This window comes from Chionomys nivalis, chromosome 20, assembly GCF_950005125.1.
Source record: "Chionomys nivalis chromosome 20, mChiNiv1.1, whole genome shotgun sequence".
NCBI classification, from domain to species: Eukaryota; Metazoa; Chordata; class Mammalia; order Rodentia; family Cricetidae; genus Chionomys; species Chionomys nivalis.
The window spans coordinates 22,330,232-22,344,872 of record NC_080105.1 but is presented as its reverse complement, the minus strand read 5'-3'; the positions used below and the strand labels follow the sequence as shown (position 1 = coordinate 22,344,872).

The following is a 14,641-nucleotide window of genomic DNA, read 5'->3' as shown; positions in this document are numbered from 1 at the left end:
TATGTTCACCGCGGTAAAAACATGAAAACGACCGCTGTGAGCACCGTTTGCTGGCATTCGGTATACTCGCAAGGCTCAACCATCACCCATTTGCAAGGACAGCACAGCTTTCGAGTCTGATTTTTAATTGAGAAGGTAAACAAGCGCTGTTCCTGCAGCACTATCGAGAGTGACCACCATATACGAGCCAAGCGGGAGGACTGCCCCGCGAGTGCAAGCAAAGCTGCCGGGGCAAAAAGAAAAAAAAAAAAAAATTTAAAATCCGCGAAAAGAGCGGTGTTACACATGGACCAATAGGCGAGCGTTTAGCATCCAAAACACAGGGCGGACTGGCACGCCGGGGCGGAACCCCTCCTCGGGCGCGGCCGCGGGGGCTCCGGGCCGCGATCCCGAACCCCGTGTTAGGCGGGTCCGCTGGGCAGGACCGGAGCCGGGGCGGAGGGAGGGAGAGAGGGAGGAAGCCCCCGGTGGGACGCGGACTCGGCCCCAGGCTCCCCGCCGGCCACGCTCGGGCCCCGCGCCGCACGCTCCCAACCGTCAACCCGTTCGTTTATTGTGAACTCATAGCCGAGCCCCCGGGCGGCCGCGGTGCGGGCCCGGCTGTGACGATAGGCACAGCACACCGGGGCTGCGGGCGGCGGTGGGAGCCGCGACTCCAGTCACTCCCGGGCCCGCACGAGCGACCGCCATCTTTAACACCTGAAGCTCGTGCGTGCCGCCCCCGCGTAAGTTTTAAATCTGGCGGGGCAGAGCCGGGGCTAGCCACACCCCTGTTTACGGTCTCAGCCAATCAGCGTCAGGCCCGCCATTTTTCAAACGCTTTTCCTGCCGCCAATCAGGGTCGAGCAGTACATTCCTCCCCAGACCGGTTCCAACGGGTCTGGGAGTTAACGACCTGGGAGACCCACCGAACCTGCTAGGCCGGGGCCGGAGGGGCGGGCCTGCTCGGGCGACGACCAATCAGAAGCCCTTCCCGTGGGAGGGCGGGGACTCCCCAGGTTTGAATAATCCCCACGGCCAATCGGAGACGAGGGGGCGTGGCCGGCGACGGGTCTCGTCAAGTTGCCGTGGCGCGGAGAAGTCTGCAAAACAAGAGGCTGCGGCTTGGGTAGTAAGGAGCCAGTTCTCGCCGGAGCTTGGGGAAGGAAGTGTCCGCGTCGGCCTCGGAGGGACGCGCTCGCGCCAGGTAAGAGTCGGCCGAGAGCCTCGGGCTCGGCGGCCCGGGCCGGGCGGCTTCGGGAGGGGCCCGGCAGGGCGGCTTGGGTGAGGGCCGGAGCCGGGGCCGCGGGGGCCGGGCGGGAAGCCCATGGGCCCGACCGTGCGCCGTTTAGTTTTGACTTGGAAATTTTCCTGACGAGTTGAGCGCGAGGCCCGCGCGCGGCACGGGGAAGGCGCGGGGCTTTCCTGTCAGGAGGGCGCGCGGACGGCGGCTTTTCGGCCTCGGGCAAGAGTCGCTGAGGCGGACGGGGCCGCGGCTGGGTGGGCCGGGCCGCGCGCGGGGAGGAGGGGCGCGGCGGCTCGGGTTTGGGCGGGAAGCGGAGCGCGGCCCCCCCCCCCATCCTCGCCAACCCCCGCGGGCCGCGTCGTCCCCCGGTCCCCATCCCACGAACCGTGCCGTTCTCCCCACTTCCCATCCCGTGGGCCGCTCCGTCCCCCCCCAAATCCCACGACCCGCGCCACCCCCACTCCTCCATCCCCCCCCTCTCCCCCGCCGGCCGCGGCGACACGGCTCTCCCCCCCCCCCTTCCCCGGGCAGGTAGACGCCGCGCCACCGTCAGCGATGGGCAAGGGAGACCCCAACAAGCCGCGGGGCAAGATGTCCTCGTACGCCTTCTTCGTGCAGACGTGCCGCGAGGAGCACAAGAAGAAGCACCCCGACTCGTCGGTCAACTTCGCCGAGTTCTCCAAGAAGTGCTCCGAGAGATGGAAGGTGAGGGAGCGGGGCGGGGTGGGGTCCCCGGGTGCCTTTGGCGGGGCCCGTACGCACACGGCGACGGGTGACCAGGAAGTTCGGGCTTTGCCCAGTCTGGTGGCCTGGGGAAAAATAAGTGTTCTAGAGCTGGAGACGGGAGGGGGACTTTAAAGACGCCCGGAGCGCAGCCCTGTTGATGAAACTTTGTGGATTGGGACGGCTGAGAGCTTAAGGATTCGGCCGTTCACTCGCTTTATTTATTGGGACGGCCAAGAGCTTAAAAATCTTTCTGGTCCATTCGTTTGCGTTTTATTATTCTTATTTGGGACGGCTGAGAGCTTAAAACTTATTATTTCTATGTACGGCTAAGAGCTTAAAAATTGACTCCGTGTTCTCCCCTCCCCTGTAGACCATGTCTGCAAAGGAAAAATCGAAGTTCGAAGATTTGGCCAAGAGCGACAAAGCTCGCTATGACAGGGAGATGAAGAATTACGTTCCTCCCAAAGGTGATAAGAAAGGAAAGAAAAAGGATCCTAATGCTCCAAAAAGACCACCGTAAGTTGATTTCAATTAGCCAGACCGCCTCTTTCCTCTCCCCCCCCCATTTGTTAACTCTATTGCTTCCTTTCAGGTCTGCCTTCTTCCTGTTTTGCTCTGAACATCGCCCAAAGATCAAAAGTGAACACCCAGGCCTGTCTATTGGAGATACTGCAAAAAAATTGGGCGAGATGTGGTCTGAACAGTCTGCCAAAGATAAACAGCCCTATGAGCAGAAGGCAGCTAAACTAAAGGAGAAATATGAAAAGGTATGGCACCATTTTACCTTTTAAAAACATACATGTGAGCTGTAGGAACTGGGAGATTTATATAATCGGTGGTTGTCAGCTTTTGAAAAGGCCTAAGGAAACCAGTACTAGGAGGGAGGCAGACTTTCTTTTGATTTAGTGTTTGTAGCCCTCGTAAATTTTTTTTTTTTTTTTTTTTTTTTGGTTTTTCCAGGCAGGGTTTCTTCTGTGGTTTTGGAGCCTGTCCTGGAACTATCTCTTGTAGACCAGGCTGGTCTCGAACTCACAGAGATCCGCCTGCCTCTGCCTCCCGAGTGCTGGGATTAAAGGCGTGCGCCACCACTGCCTGGCTAGCCCTCATAAATTCTGCCTATACATGCAAAGTTATGTAAATCTGGAAGAAGTGCCAACTGTGTTTTAGGTAGTTGTGTCTAAAGCTGTAAGGTGGGAGGGGTGTCATAGAAGCACTAACACTGCTAAGGTAGATCCCATGATTTTATCTGATTTGATTTCTGAAGCCTAAATGGAACAAATGATCTCAAACCTGTGGTAGTCTGAATCCTAGCTCATAAGGTTATTGGTCAATTTTAGGTTGTTTACATTTAAGTGGTTTTTCACATTGAGCAATGATACCGGATGCTGATCTTACTTTGACTATATTTCAGGATATTGCTGCATACCGTGCCAAGGGCAAAAGCGAAGTAGGAAAGAAGGGTCCTGGTAGGCCAACAGGCTCAAAGAAGAAGAATGAACCAGAAGATGAGGAAGAGGAGGAGGAGGAAGAAGATGAAGATGATGAGGAAGAAGATGAGGATGAAGAATAAATGGCTGTTCTAAAATGTGTGGAGTATATGTGCTCAGGCAACTTATTTTGCTAAGAATGTGAAATTCAAGTGCAGCTCAACATTAGCTTCAGTATAAAAACTGTACAGATTTTTGTATAGCTGATGAGATTCTTTGTAGAGAAAATACTTTTTTTAAAAAGGAGTTTGTAGCTTTTCGGGGGGCTACAACATACAGTTAGATTTAAAGCTTTTGATGTTGAATGTTCCTAAATATTTAATGGTTTCTTTAATTTCTTATGGTAGCACAGCAAACATACATAGGAATTTGTATTACCAGTAAATTTCTTTTTTAGGATGTTGCATTTTCTCTTGTTATTTTTTTTTAAAAAAAATTTGTAATAAAATAATGTATATTACTTGCATTGTGTTTAATTTTCCCTTAAGCGCAGATTGGGGCCATATCATTTTCCAGTTTTGTGTTCATTTTTTTGCCGATTTATTAGTTTTGTTTTGTTTGGAGAGAAGGGTCAATTTCTATGACCATAAATTAGGGCATAGTTATTAGCAAAAGGTTAAAGCTTAGTATTAGGGACATAAGACTTTACAAGTCTAAAAATTTTCTGTTCAAATGGAGGGGTGTGTGTTGGTCTTTTCAGGTGTTATGTCTTTTAGTATACTAAAATGTTTTGGATAATGTACTAGATATGGAAGTGTGGGATTTTAGTTATCTTGATTTACTGAATGTTAATACGGATTTGAGGTGGATAGATCTGGTGTTAGCTCATTGTACCAAAACTTAGTCCTGAAAGTACGTTACAAGATGATGTGAATGAGGATAGGAGTAGGCTCCATTCTGGACCAGCTACTACTATCAAGTGTGAACATGTAGGTCTGCCAGGCTGGGTGGTGGCAGCTATGTGTAATTAGTCCCAGTGTTGGAGGTAGAGGCACGAGGAGGGGAAGTTAAGGCCTACCCTGGCTTGTGTGTCAGGAGAAAGCCTGCAAAGAAAGTAAGTGCTTCTGTGGTAAAAAAGGTAATAAGCATAGTCTTCAGACTAAATCCTAGCAACAATCAATGGGAGCATAATCTGTGTGTATTGGTATTACACAAGTAAATTCTTAAAAGTAGTTACTGGATTTTTTTAAATATCTGCATACTCCATTGAACAAGGTATAATTTTTTAACTAGTTCCTTAAAAAATTTTCCCTCTTGACAAGTGCTGCTTTCACTATCATTGTAACTCCTTTACACCACTTAAAGAACATTGCTGTGAACCCTGTTGTGGTCGTGCACGCCTTTAATTCCAGCACTGGGGAGGCAGAGGGAGGCGGATATCTGAGTTCAAGGCCAGCCTGGTCTACAAGAGCTGGTTCCAAGACAGGTTCCAAAGCTACAGAGAAACCCTGTCTTGAGGGGAAAAATACATATATTGCCATGACTATTTTTATGTGTGAAAAATATCCTTTAAGGAATAGCTGGGCTAGAATTTGCTACTTAGAATAATTCAAACTTTTTTTTTTTTTTTGCTTTTGGCAGTGCTGGAGATGGAAGCCAGGGCCTTATGCATGCTAGGCAAGTGCTGTACCCCTGAACTAATTTCAATGGCATCATTTAAGGGTTTTTTGGTGTTTTCTTCCAAATCTGTACTTTGTTAGAAACTGTTCTTGAGCTTTATTTAACTCAAGCCTGGCAAAACTGCTCTAAGTAGTACAGCAGTATATGCCTCAACAGTCTTGCAGTGCTTGTTCCATCAATGTAATACTTCTCACGTTTCATAGTCTGTTATTCTTACGTATCTCACGTGTCATATTTTCCAAAACAATTTTTTTATATGTTAGGGTGTTTGCTGTGATGTTTTGTCTTTTAGGATTTTGTGAAGAAATTGTGTATTGGGGAAGTGGCACTTGGTTTGTGTGTGTATATGTATATATATGTATATATTTTCAGGTTTTCATTTGACATCTTTAAATGTTCATTTTTTTAAGATTATGTATGCAGTATTCTGCTTGCATGTATACCTGTACACTAGAAGATGATACCAGATCTCAGATGGTTGTGAACCACCATATGGTTGCTGGGAACTGAACTCAGGACTTCTAAAAGAGAAGCCAGTGCTTAAAACCTCTGAGCCATCTCTCCAACCCTGACTTTTTTTTTTAATGCACAGGTTTATTTGACTATGGTCAAATGTATAACTCTTGAAACCTATCTTAGTCAAAGACCAAAAGCAATTCTTTTTTGGCTTCTTAAAAAAAAAAAAAAAATGAAGGCTGGGGAGATTGTTCAATAGTTAAATACTTGCTGCCCAAGCCTAATGTGAGTTCAGTTCTCAGAAGGCTGAGAAAGTTGTTTCTGACCTCCATGTGTGTCATGACCACTCTGACATTGTGTGTGTACCCAGCCATGTATGTGGGGCACAGGGTGCTTATAAATATCCACAATTTGTAGGAGTTGGTTTCCTTTCTACCATGTGGGACCGAACTCCACCTGTCAAGCTTGGTTGACAATAAGCACCTTTACCTGCTGTGCCATCACACTGACCAAAAAAATATCTCTAAGATTATTACTGTAAGTAGTAAATAAATACACCTTGAATATGACTTGGCTGGGTCTGGTGGCACCTGCCTTTTATCCTGAGCAGAGGAGGGTGGATTTCGGGTTGAGGCCATCCTGTTCTACATAGCAAGTTCCAGGACAACAGAAACCTCATCTTGGAAAAAAAGAAAATCTGACTTCCCATTACTTCATATGCCATGAAATGTTCTGCAAAACACACACACATACATATATTGGTTTTTTGAGACAGGGTTTCCTTATATAACAATCCTAGTTATCCTGGAACTCACTTTATAGACCAGATTGGTGTCAAATTGACAGATCTACACACCTCTACCTTCCGATTAAAAGGGTTAAAGGTGTGTGCCACCACACCTAACAAAAGTCCTATTTATTGGAATAGCAAAGGGAAAAAAGCAAAGGAACATAATGTACTAGACTCTCAGGAATCCCTGCCACAACTAATGGGGACACTAATTTTAAGGGAGAAGTGTTTTTTTGTTTTTTTTGTTTTGTTTTTTTGGTTTTTTGAGACAGGGTTTCTCTGTGGCTTTGGAGCCTGTCCTGGAACTAGCTCTTGTAGATCAGGCTGGTCTCGAACTCACAGAGATTCACCTGCCTCTGCCTCCCAAGTGCTGGGATTAAAGGCGTGCGCCACCACCGCCCAGCTCCTGTGCAGAAAGAAGTTTTATCCTTAACTCCAACAGGAAACTCAACATGGATTTAACTTTATATGTGTTCAACTTACTGTATATCTTAGTTATTTTCAATATTTAAAAAAAGTGCTGAATAAAGTCCCTTAGGATTTGCCCTTCTCACTTAAGACTGTATCACTAGAACTTATGACTGAGTTTGTTCATGCTTTTCATTGTATAACATTACATTATATGATTATATCAGCCGGGTATAGTGGTGCTTAATCCCAGCACATGGGAGGCAGAGAAGCAGGGGCATCTCAGAGTAGTTGGAGGCCAGCCTGGTCTACACAGTGACTTCCAGGACAGCCAGAGCTGTGTAGTGAAACTTTGTCTCAAAAAACCAAAGCCAACAAAGCATTGTGTTATACTTCCTCATTCTACCAATAGGCATTTAGGCTTTTTTTTTTTTTTTTTTCATTCTGCAATGGCCAACTCCCACTGTTTCTGCTCAGCAAAAACTTGTTTGCCATTCTTCCTCAGGTAGACAGACAGGAAACATGGGGTTCACCTCGTTTATTTCTTTTTAAATTTTAAATTTTTTATGTGCATTGGTATTTTGCCTGTATGTGTGGTGCTACCAAGATCCGCTGGAGCTGGAGTCTATACAGCTGTGAGCTGACTTGTGGGTGCTGGGAATTGAACCTGCGACCTCTGGAGAGTAGCCAGTGAACTGCTGAGCCATCTCTCCAGCCCCATTGTCTCTTAAGTACAGCATGCTTTGTCTGCTGTGGAGTTCCTGACCACAGTGTATTTTGTTACTTTTAAGATTGTTTAGGGATAGCAGGTTAAATGCTCTACCAATTACTGCATCAAATTTTCTACTATAAGTTTTATTGGGGGGTAAAGTATGTGTCATAATGAGAAAAATAAATACATTCATTCACACATTGCCTTTATTTGATGGAGGTGGGTCTTATATTAATCTGTTGCTTTCATTGGTTAATTAATAAAGAAACTGCCTAGGCCCATTTGATAGGCCAACCCTTAGGTGGGTGGAGTAGACAGAACAAAATGCGGGGAGAAAAAAGTCGAGTCAGAAGTCGCCATGATTCTCCCACTCCAGACAGACACAGGTTAAGATCTTCCCTGGTAAGCCAGCTCATGGTGCTACATAAAATATTAAAAATGGGTTAGATCAATATGTAAGAGCTAGCCAATAAGAGGCTGGAACTAATGGGCCAGACAGTAATTAAAAGAATACAGTTTCCATGTAATTATTTCGGGGCATAAGCCATGCGGGCGGCTGGGTGCCAGGGACGCAGCCCCGCCGCTTGTATTACAACATTTATTGGGGTCTACACTGTAACCTGAAAATCAGAACTACTCACATTTATGTTAATGACCTTGATCATGTACTGGGAACTTTATATAAGAACTTTAGCTCTGAGTTCGAGGCCAGCCTGGTCTACAAGAGCTAGTTCCGGGACAGGCACCAAAGCTACAGAGAAACCCTGCCTCGAAAAACCAAAAAAAAAAAAAAAAAAAAAAAAAAGAACTTTAGGCACATTAATTCATTTAATCCTAATAATCTTAAAAAGCAAGCTCTGTAAATGAGAAAGCTGTGCTACAGAGTTTAGATCACTCACACAAGGTGATCTGTAGGGGGAGTTGAAATGAATAAACACTGGACTCCACTATGCTGTATTACCATTTAGTCCAGCAGATTGTAACATCCTCTGTAAAAAGAAGCTCTCTGCTGCAGCACTGCTGAAAGGGAGGCCTAAATGTAACTCAGTTATGAGCAATTCAAAATCTTAAAGAATTATAAAACAATTTTGTTTTTGTTTTGTTTTTTTGAGACACGGTCTCTCTGTAGCTTTGGAGCCTGTCCTGGAACTAGCTCTTGTATATCAGGCTGGCCTCAAACTCACAGAGATCTGCCTGCCTTTGTCTCCCAAGTGCTGGAATTAAAGGTGTGCGCCGCCACCACCGCCTGGCCTGCCCAATATTTTTAAAGACGCTTCCATGTGGAATCATCTTCATGTATCCAAACTTTGGCCCATCTAGGTATGTGATGGCCAGATACGGCCTTGTTTTTTACTGAATTGTATGTGGATTTCCTTTAGTTTACTTTGTTTTTTTGAGATAGTATATAGTCTTGGGTGATCCTGAACCCTCTATGAAGATCAGAACACAAACATCAACCTGCTTCTGCTTCCTAAATGCCGGGATTAAAGGCATGTGCCACCATGCTCCGCTTCCTAAATGCCGGGATTAATGGCATGTGCCACCATGCTCTGCTTTTTTTTTTAAATGATAGCATTTTTTCCTTAACAAAATTTGCACATTTGGAGCTATTGAAGGTTGGCCTCATATTTCAGGATTTTGGCAATGTTCATAATTATTTTATAGTAATTAAAAAAATTTTAATTTATGTACTAATCAGTTTCTCCACCCTGCTCTCCTCCAATTCCAGTCTCCTGCCTGCCATCTACCCATTCCCCACTTCCTTGTCTCTGTTCAGAAAGGGGCAGGCAGCCCTCCCATGGAAGTCAACAAAGTATGGCATATCAAGATGAGGCAGGACCAAGCTCCTTCCCCCGTCAAGGCTGAGCCAGGCCACCTAGCATGGGGAATAGGTTCCCCAAAGCTCCAGGGAACAGGTCCTGATCCCACTGCCCCACAAACACACCAAGCTACACAACTGTCACACGCATGCAGGTCTCATGCAGACTCCCTAGCAGTTGACCCAGAGTTCATGTGCTCCCGTGTGTTCGGGTCAGCTGTCTCTGGGCTCCCCTGTCATATGCCCTACTATTATATGAGGACTGTTCTCAATCATATTCTGTTTAGAAAAAAATATTCCAAGGTCCCTGTGAGACAGTTTTAAGCAGGCACTTAGTTTTAGTGTTTGTATCCACGTCATCTTTTGATATGGTTTGTTTTGCAAACCCCTACGGACTATTTCTAGGTTTATTTTGATAGACTTCCAGTCTCGTGGCTTCTTTCTGTTGTTTGTTGATGTGTTGTTTTTGATTTAAAAATACTTTTGATGTCAACTGGCAATTTCATAATAGTAGGTACTACCAAAAAAGACGCTCATTCCTGAGATTGTTGTTTATCATTAGCTAAGTGACTTACCAGTATTAGAGATCAGCAACCTGAAAGGCTGTGAAAATAAATCTTCATGTTTCTATAGGTAGGCATCTGTCACAAACAGCAGAATTCTAAACAACACTCAGGCACCCATTCATCTAATAACCATAGTTTGTATTATTTCAGCTATATTCTGTAAAAAAAAAAAAAAAAAAAAGCCTGAGTAATTTTTTTTTTATTTTCGAGACAGGGTTTCTCTGTAGCTTTTTGGTTCCTGTCCTGGAACTAGCTCTTCTAGACCAGGCTTGCCTCAAACTCACAGAGATCCGCCTCTGCCTCCCGAGTGCTGGGATTAAAGGCATGCGCCACCACCGCCCGAGTAAATTTTTAAGTGTGCAGTTATGTATAGAACTGATTACAAGCACTGAAAAGCTATGGATTAAAATACATTTTATTTTTTATAATTTTTCTCACCTAAAAAACAAGCAACCCAGAATTAAGATATACATAAGCTTCTCAAGTTTACCCTAATAAAATTTTGAGTATTTGTACAATTTCTACAGAAACATACAGTGTATCAAAATCTGCATAAATCAAATTTATAAAATGTGTAGAAATGCATAGTGATATTATCAACTTACAAAGCAAGGATATGGGGATTATTTTCAAAGCAGCCTAAAGTACAAAACAGTCATTATGGCGGCAGCTTCTGATGTTTTCACGTGTGGTAAGATTTCTGATTTCAATATATAGAATCATGTTCGTACAGTATCCTAACAAATTGTACTAAAAACAATTTAATTTGCCCATAAAATGACATGCACAGTATGTGTGCCACCTTTCTTAGCCTATGCATAGATACAAGGTTACTATATTCAACATGGGAAATAGTGGTGATTTCAAACACAAGTTATTACCAGTTCGATTGCTTTCCTTTTTATAGTTGATTTGCTTGCAATTATATGAGCATATAAATGCATTTCTTTTTAAATATCCCTAGAGATGAAAGTTTAAATAGTGGATCACAGATCAGTAGCAAAATACAAACTGACAACTCAAAATTACAAATAAACTGTTCGGGATGTGTAAGTTTTATTGTCCAAACTGAAGAACTAAGGTTGGGGAAAAAAGTTGTTTTTTTCTAAATAAATGTTAGCTTTTTTTTTTCTTTTTTAAGCTTTAATTTAAAATATTTGCTTCTGGCAGTAGTTTGTGAATTCTCTCATTGTGATGATCACAAGGTCACACATGCTCACTCCGCTTGTCCCATCTAATCACACTGCGTCCTTTTTTAGCACTCAATGTAGACATTTTTATCTTTTTGGGTAAGAGAAGACTTCTTAGAAATTAAACTTTGCAACATTCGGTTCTCTTAAAGTAGGTATTGTCTTAATAAATGTTCAAATTAAATGTTTTCACTGGCATATACTAAAAGAAAATACATTTCCTAAAATAGAAATTAACACCTAACGTAACAGAACGCAGTTCACATTTGTTGATCTGTGTTCTCAGGTGCTGTCTTAAATTAAAAAACAATGTGCATGGCATTTCCTTTGGATGAAGACAAGTGTCCGCTCATCCTGGTTTCACAGCTTGGGCTGTACTGCAGTTTTCTAAGGCTTTGTATTTAACAAGGGCTTGGGAATTCTTAGCTCAGAAGCGCCCTTACGTTATTCACACTAGACTATTGTGTTGTATTCCTGCCCCCCAGCCTTCTTTTCAAGTTTCAAACTGAGAATTATTTCTAGTTTTCTATAGTGACAGATCCTGGGGAATGTAGATGCAAAATGTAGGTGGGCAATGGTTCTTTTTAGTAGGAAGATCCCTTTGCTAGCCTAGAAGTTGGTGTGAGCAGAGGGCATCGAGAATACCAGCAGACAGGGGAGTCCGCCACAGCATCTTCAGGCCCAATGGGATGGCCTCGAGCTGGTCCCCACTGTCATTCTTCTTCCAGCCATACGTCATTCAACTTCGTAATCAATGGCAGCCCGGAAACTCATTTCTGAGTGGCAGAAGTATCCCCACACAGGTGACATTTCATCCATTGTTACCATCGTATCAATTTCACTATAAGCTCTCAAAAATTATACTGAGAAATGAAAGAGGCACTAAATGTGTTGAAATTCACCTTTCAAACAAGCAGCATGACTGAAGGAAGGCCACCATGGCTAACGACCTGTGGCAGTGCTTCAGAAAGATGTGAAATTAAATAAAGACAGCAGGTTGATAACCACCAAGTCAAATAGGAGAGTCTGGTTACTTCAACCTTAGCTTTTTTTCAAGTGTGTTAACAACAACAACAACAAAAACCAAACTGCCTTTCAGACCCCTGAGTGTATTCCCAAAGAAGACAACATATGCTTTAACTCTGTTCTGAAAACTGAGTTAAAGGCACAAATTACCAATGTCATCTTAAAACAAAAGAAAAACGATGTAAACATCTACAGAGTTTAAGGTAAAAGCAGTTTTGTAAACAGTAACTGCAGATGATAATGTTATTGTAAAAATCACAGTTTATCAACGTCCTTCGAGCTGATCAGAGGTTCCATGTTTGGAGCTGTACAGAATTAATAATAATGGTTGCAGCAGGTTCCAGGCGGTTTTCAGTCCTCCATAAATGTACTTGACAGTAGGTAGAGTGTTGGTTTCTTTTCTTCTTTTTTAAATACTGTGAATGTTGTTCATTTCCCACTTCTGAGTTGTCTTGCTGGAGTCACAACTGGCGATGAACACTTGATGCAGGACCTCTGAGCGATCTAAGCACTTTCCTGAAGGGACGTGAGTGAACCTGTGCAGGCTCTGGAAAACACGGCGAGGGAAAGGTTGGAAACGTGAACTCTGAGATCCTGACATTGGAAGCTATTACTGGGCTTCTAGAAGGCAAGCATACTGGACCAGCTTGCATTAGACCTTGAACGTGAGTTTTCTTAGCCCTTCCTTTTATTATGTCACTACATACTGCTGGTACGCCAAATTCAATACACACAAATTGAAGTTCCGTCCCCTCAAACCTTTGTCTTTGGTTCTTATTCTGACTAAAGACAATTCCAGCTCTCCAGTCCTAAGGAAACTGTATGCTTCTCTCTCATTCATTCATGGATCAGTTCTCCATGGCTAATACTGTCAGTCTCTGGCTTACGTTTTTCAACTCCTATCTCCCCTGCTCTAATCCAGCTTTCATCGTATGCTGTTTATTCCTTCCGGTCAGCTCACAGCTTTTCAAAGAAAGGTCCTCAGACTATCCAAGAATGGGTAGGTTCAGTAAAACTCATTCTTAAAATGCAAAAGAACTGACTCCTTTGCGCTGTGCTGGCACTGCTCCATTGGGACAGCAGCCATGGACGGTGAAAGCATTCGAGTCCCAGTGTCAAGCCGTGGAGTGTGACAAACTGCCAACAGTCCTACCCGTCACCGCCACGGACTCAGCTCAAACCCCCCACACTTTCCTGTAAGGACACCCACAATGAAGGTGTGGGGAGGGGGGCTCGAGGCTTTTTCTTAGCCCTTGGCTGTCCCTGAACTTGTTCTGTAAACCAGGATATCTCAGACTCACAGAGATTCGCCTGCCTCTCAAGTGCTAGGGTTAAAGGCGTGCGCCACCGCTGCCTGTCAAAGCTTATTAATTTTTAATAACCTGACCCTCATGTATCCTTCTTCAAAAAAATATTTATTTATTATGTAAATAATATTCTGTCTGCATGTACGCCTGCAGGCCAGAAGAGGGCAGCAGATCTCATTACAGATGGTTGTGAGCCACCATGTGGTTGCTGGGAACTGAACTCAGGACCTTTTGGGAGAGCAGGCAATGCTCTTAACCTCTGAGCCATCTCTCCAGCCTGCCTCATGTATCCTTTAAAAACCACTGAGAGGAAACAGAAACTGTGCATCAAGAGCTCCCCACAGAAGAGCACAGTGGCATCTTGAGAAAGGCACATGAGAAAGGAGTAATTACCCACTTTTTCATACCCGGTCATTTTTACTCAATTCAACGAACTGTGATTATTCAAACTTGGATGTCTGTGTTATAACAACAACAACAACAACAACAACAACAAATGAAAAAAAATACCTGACAGTGTTTGTTCTAGTTTACTTGACAAAATTTAGACTTCTCTAAAGGAACAAGCCTTATATTTCTGATTTTTTTTTTTTTTTTTTTTTTGCATCTCATGCAATGGAACATGTCAGCATTTGGGAGATCTTCGTAACTTACTGAATAGTATTTAGTATTAGTTTAGCATAATATGAAATATAAAAAAGTTATAAATTCTTATTTAATTTCAAATTTCACAAATATTTTTAGTAAAAACCTATATGGAAGCCCCCTGTGGAGAACATTAGTATCTTTCTATTGTTAGAGGAAACTTCAGTTGGGATGTAAAATAAAAGAAAAATAATTCTCATAGCCAATAGAAAAAAAGAAAAGAAACAGGTTCTCAATACTGTAGTATAGGCTTTCAAATTACAACCTTCCTACCTCTGCCTCATGGTTGGGATTACAGCCTAGCCCAACAGTACGGAGTGAGTTTCAATAATCCTTAAGCCTAGGGGGTGTGGGGGGGGATGCAGAAGTCAGAAAGTTTGAGAATTCTGTTCAAGCCGATCTTATCAATATTTATTTTTCACAGTCCTTTATGAATAATTTTCCTAAAAGTATCGACTGTTTCCTATGGCTACTTTAAAAAAAAAAAAGCCCCTTCAAATTAGGAGTAACCTAAAAGCAGTTCTCAGGTTTTTCTGCATGTCTCCATGCTGGATCTTTGTTTTAGTCTTTTTCTATGAAAACATCAAAAACTACATTCTCTTTTTTCCCTTTCTGATAGCATTTGGCTTCTTTTTCACTGTATGTTTTCTCCTCCACATCATAG

General features: G+C 43.5%; 2 protein-coding genes across 3 annotated transcripts in view; one reads left to right on the top strand and one right to left on the bottom strand.

The window, feature by feature from the left end:
* Positions 1-1,061: 1,061 nt before the first annotated feature.
* Positions 1,062-3,861, top strand: Hmgb2 (high mobility group box 2). The gene is made up of 5 exons (XM_057752643.1): positions 1,062-1,186; positions 1,757-1,930; positions 2,322-2,467; positions 2,544-2,718; positions 3,363-3,861. The coding sequence occupies exons 2-5, from the start codon at positions 1,781-1,783 to the stop codon at positions 3,519-3,521; spliced, it is 630 nt and encodes a 209-aa protein (XP_057608626.1). The 5' UTR covers positions 1,062-1,186; positions 1,757-1,780; the 3' UTR covers positions 3,522-3,861.
* A 6,363-nt stretch (positions 3,862-10,224) lies between these two features.
* Galnt7 (polypeptide N-acetylgalactosaminyltransferase 7) overlaps positions 10,225-14,641 on the bottom strand; it is a 130,806-nt gene continuing 126,389 nt past the window's right edge. For both annotated transcript variants that reach the window (XM_057752587.1, XM_057752586.1), the window contains exon 12: positions 10,225-12,572. In XM_057752587.1, the coding sequence (XP_057608570.1) occupies positions 12,435-12,572 (138 nt within the window). In that variant the 3' untranslated portion in view covers positions 10,225-12,434. The remainder of the gene's footprint in view (positions 12,573-14,641) is intronic.

Bases quoted from the DNA above. Each gene is read 5' to 3' on its own strand.
- Hmgb2 (XM_057752643.1), top strand. From the start codon at position 1,781: ATGGGCAAGGGAGACCCCAACAAGCCGCGGGGCAAGATGTCCTCGTAC. The intron at 1,931-2,321 runs GTGAGGGAGCGG...CCTCCCCTGTAG, and splicing joins AGTGCTCCGAGAGATGGAAG to ACCATGTCTGCAAAGGAAAA. The intron at 2,468-2,543 runs GTAAGTTGATTT...GCTTCCTTTCAG, and splicing joins AATGCTCCAAAAAGACCACC to GTCTGCCTTCTTCCTGTTTT.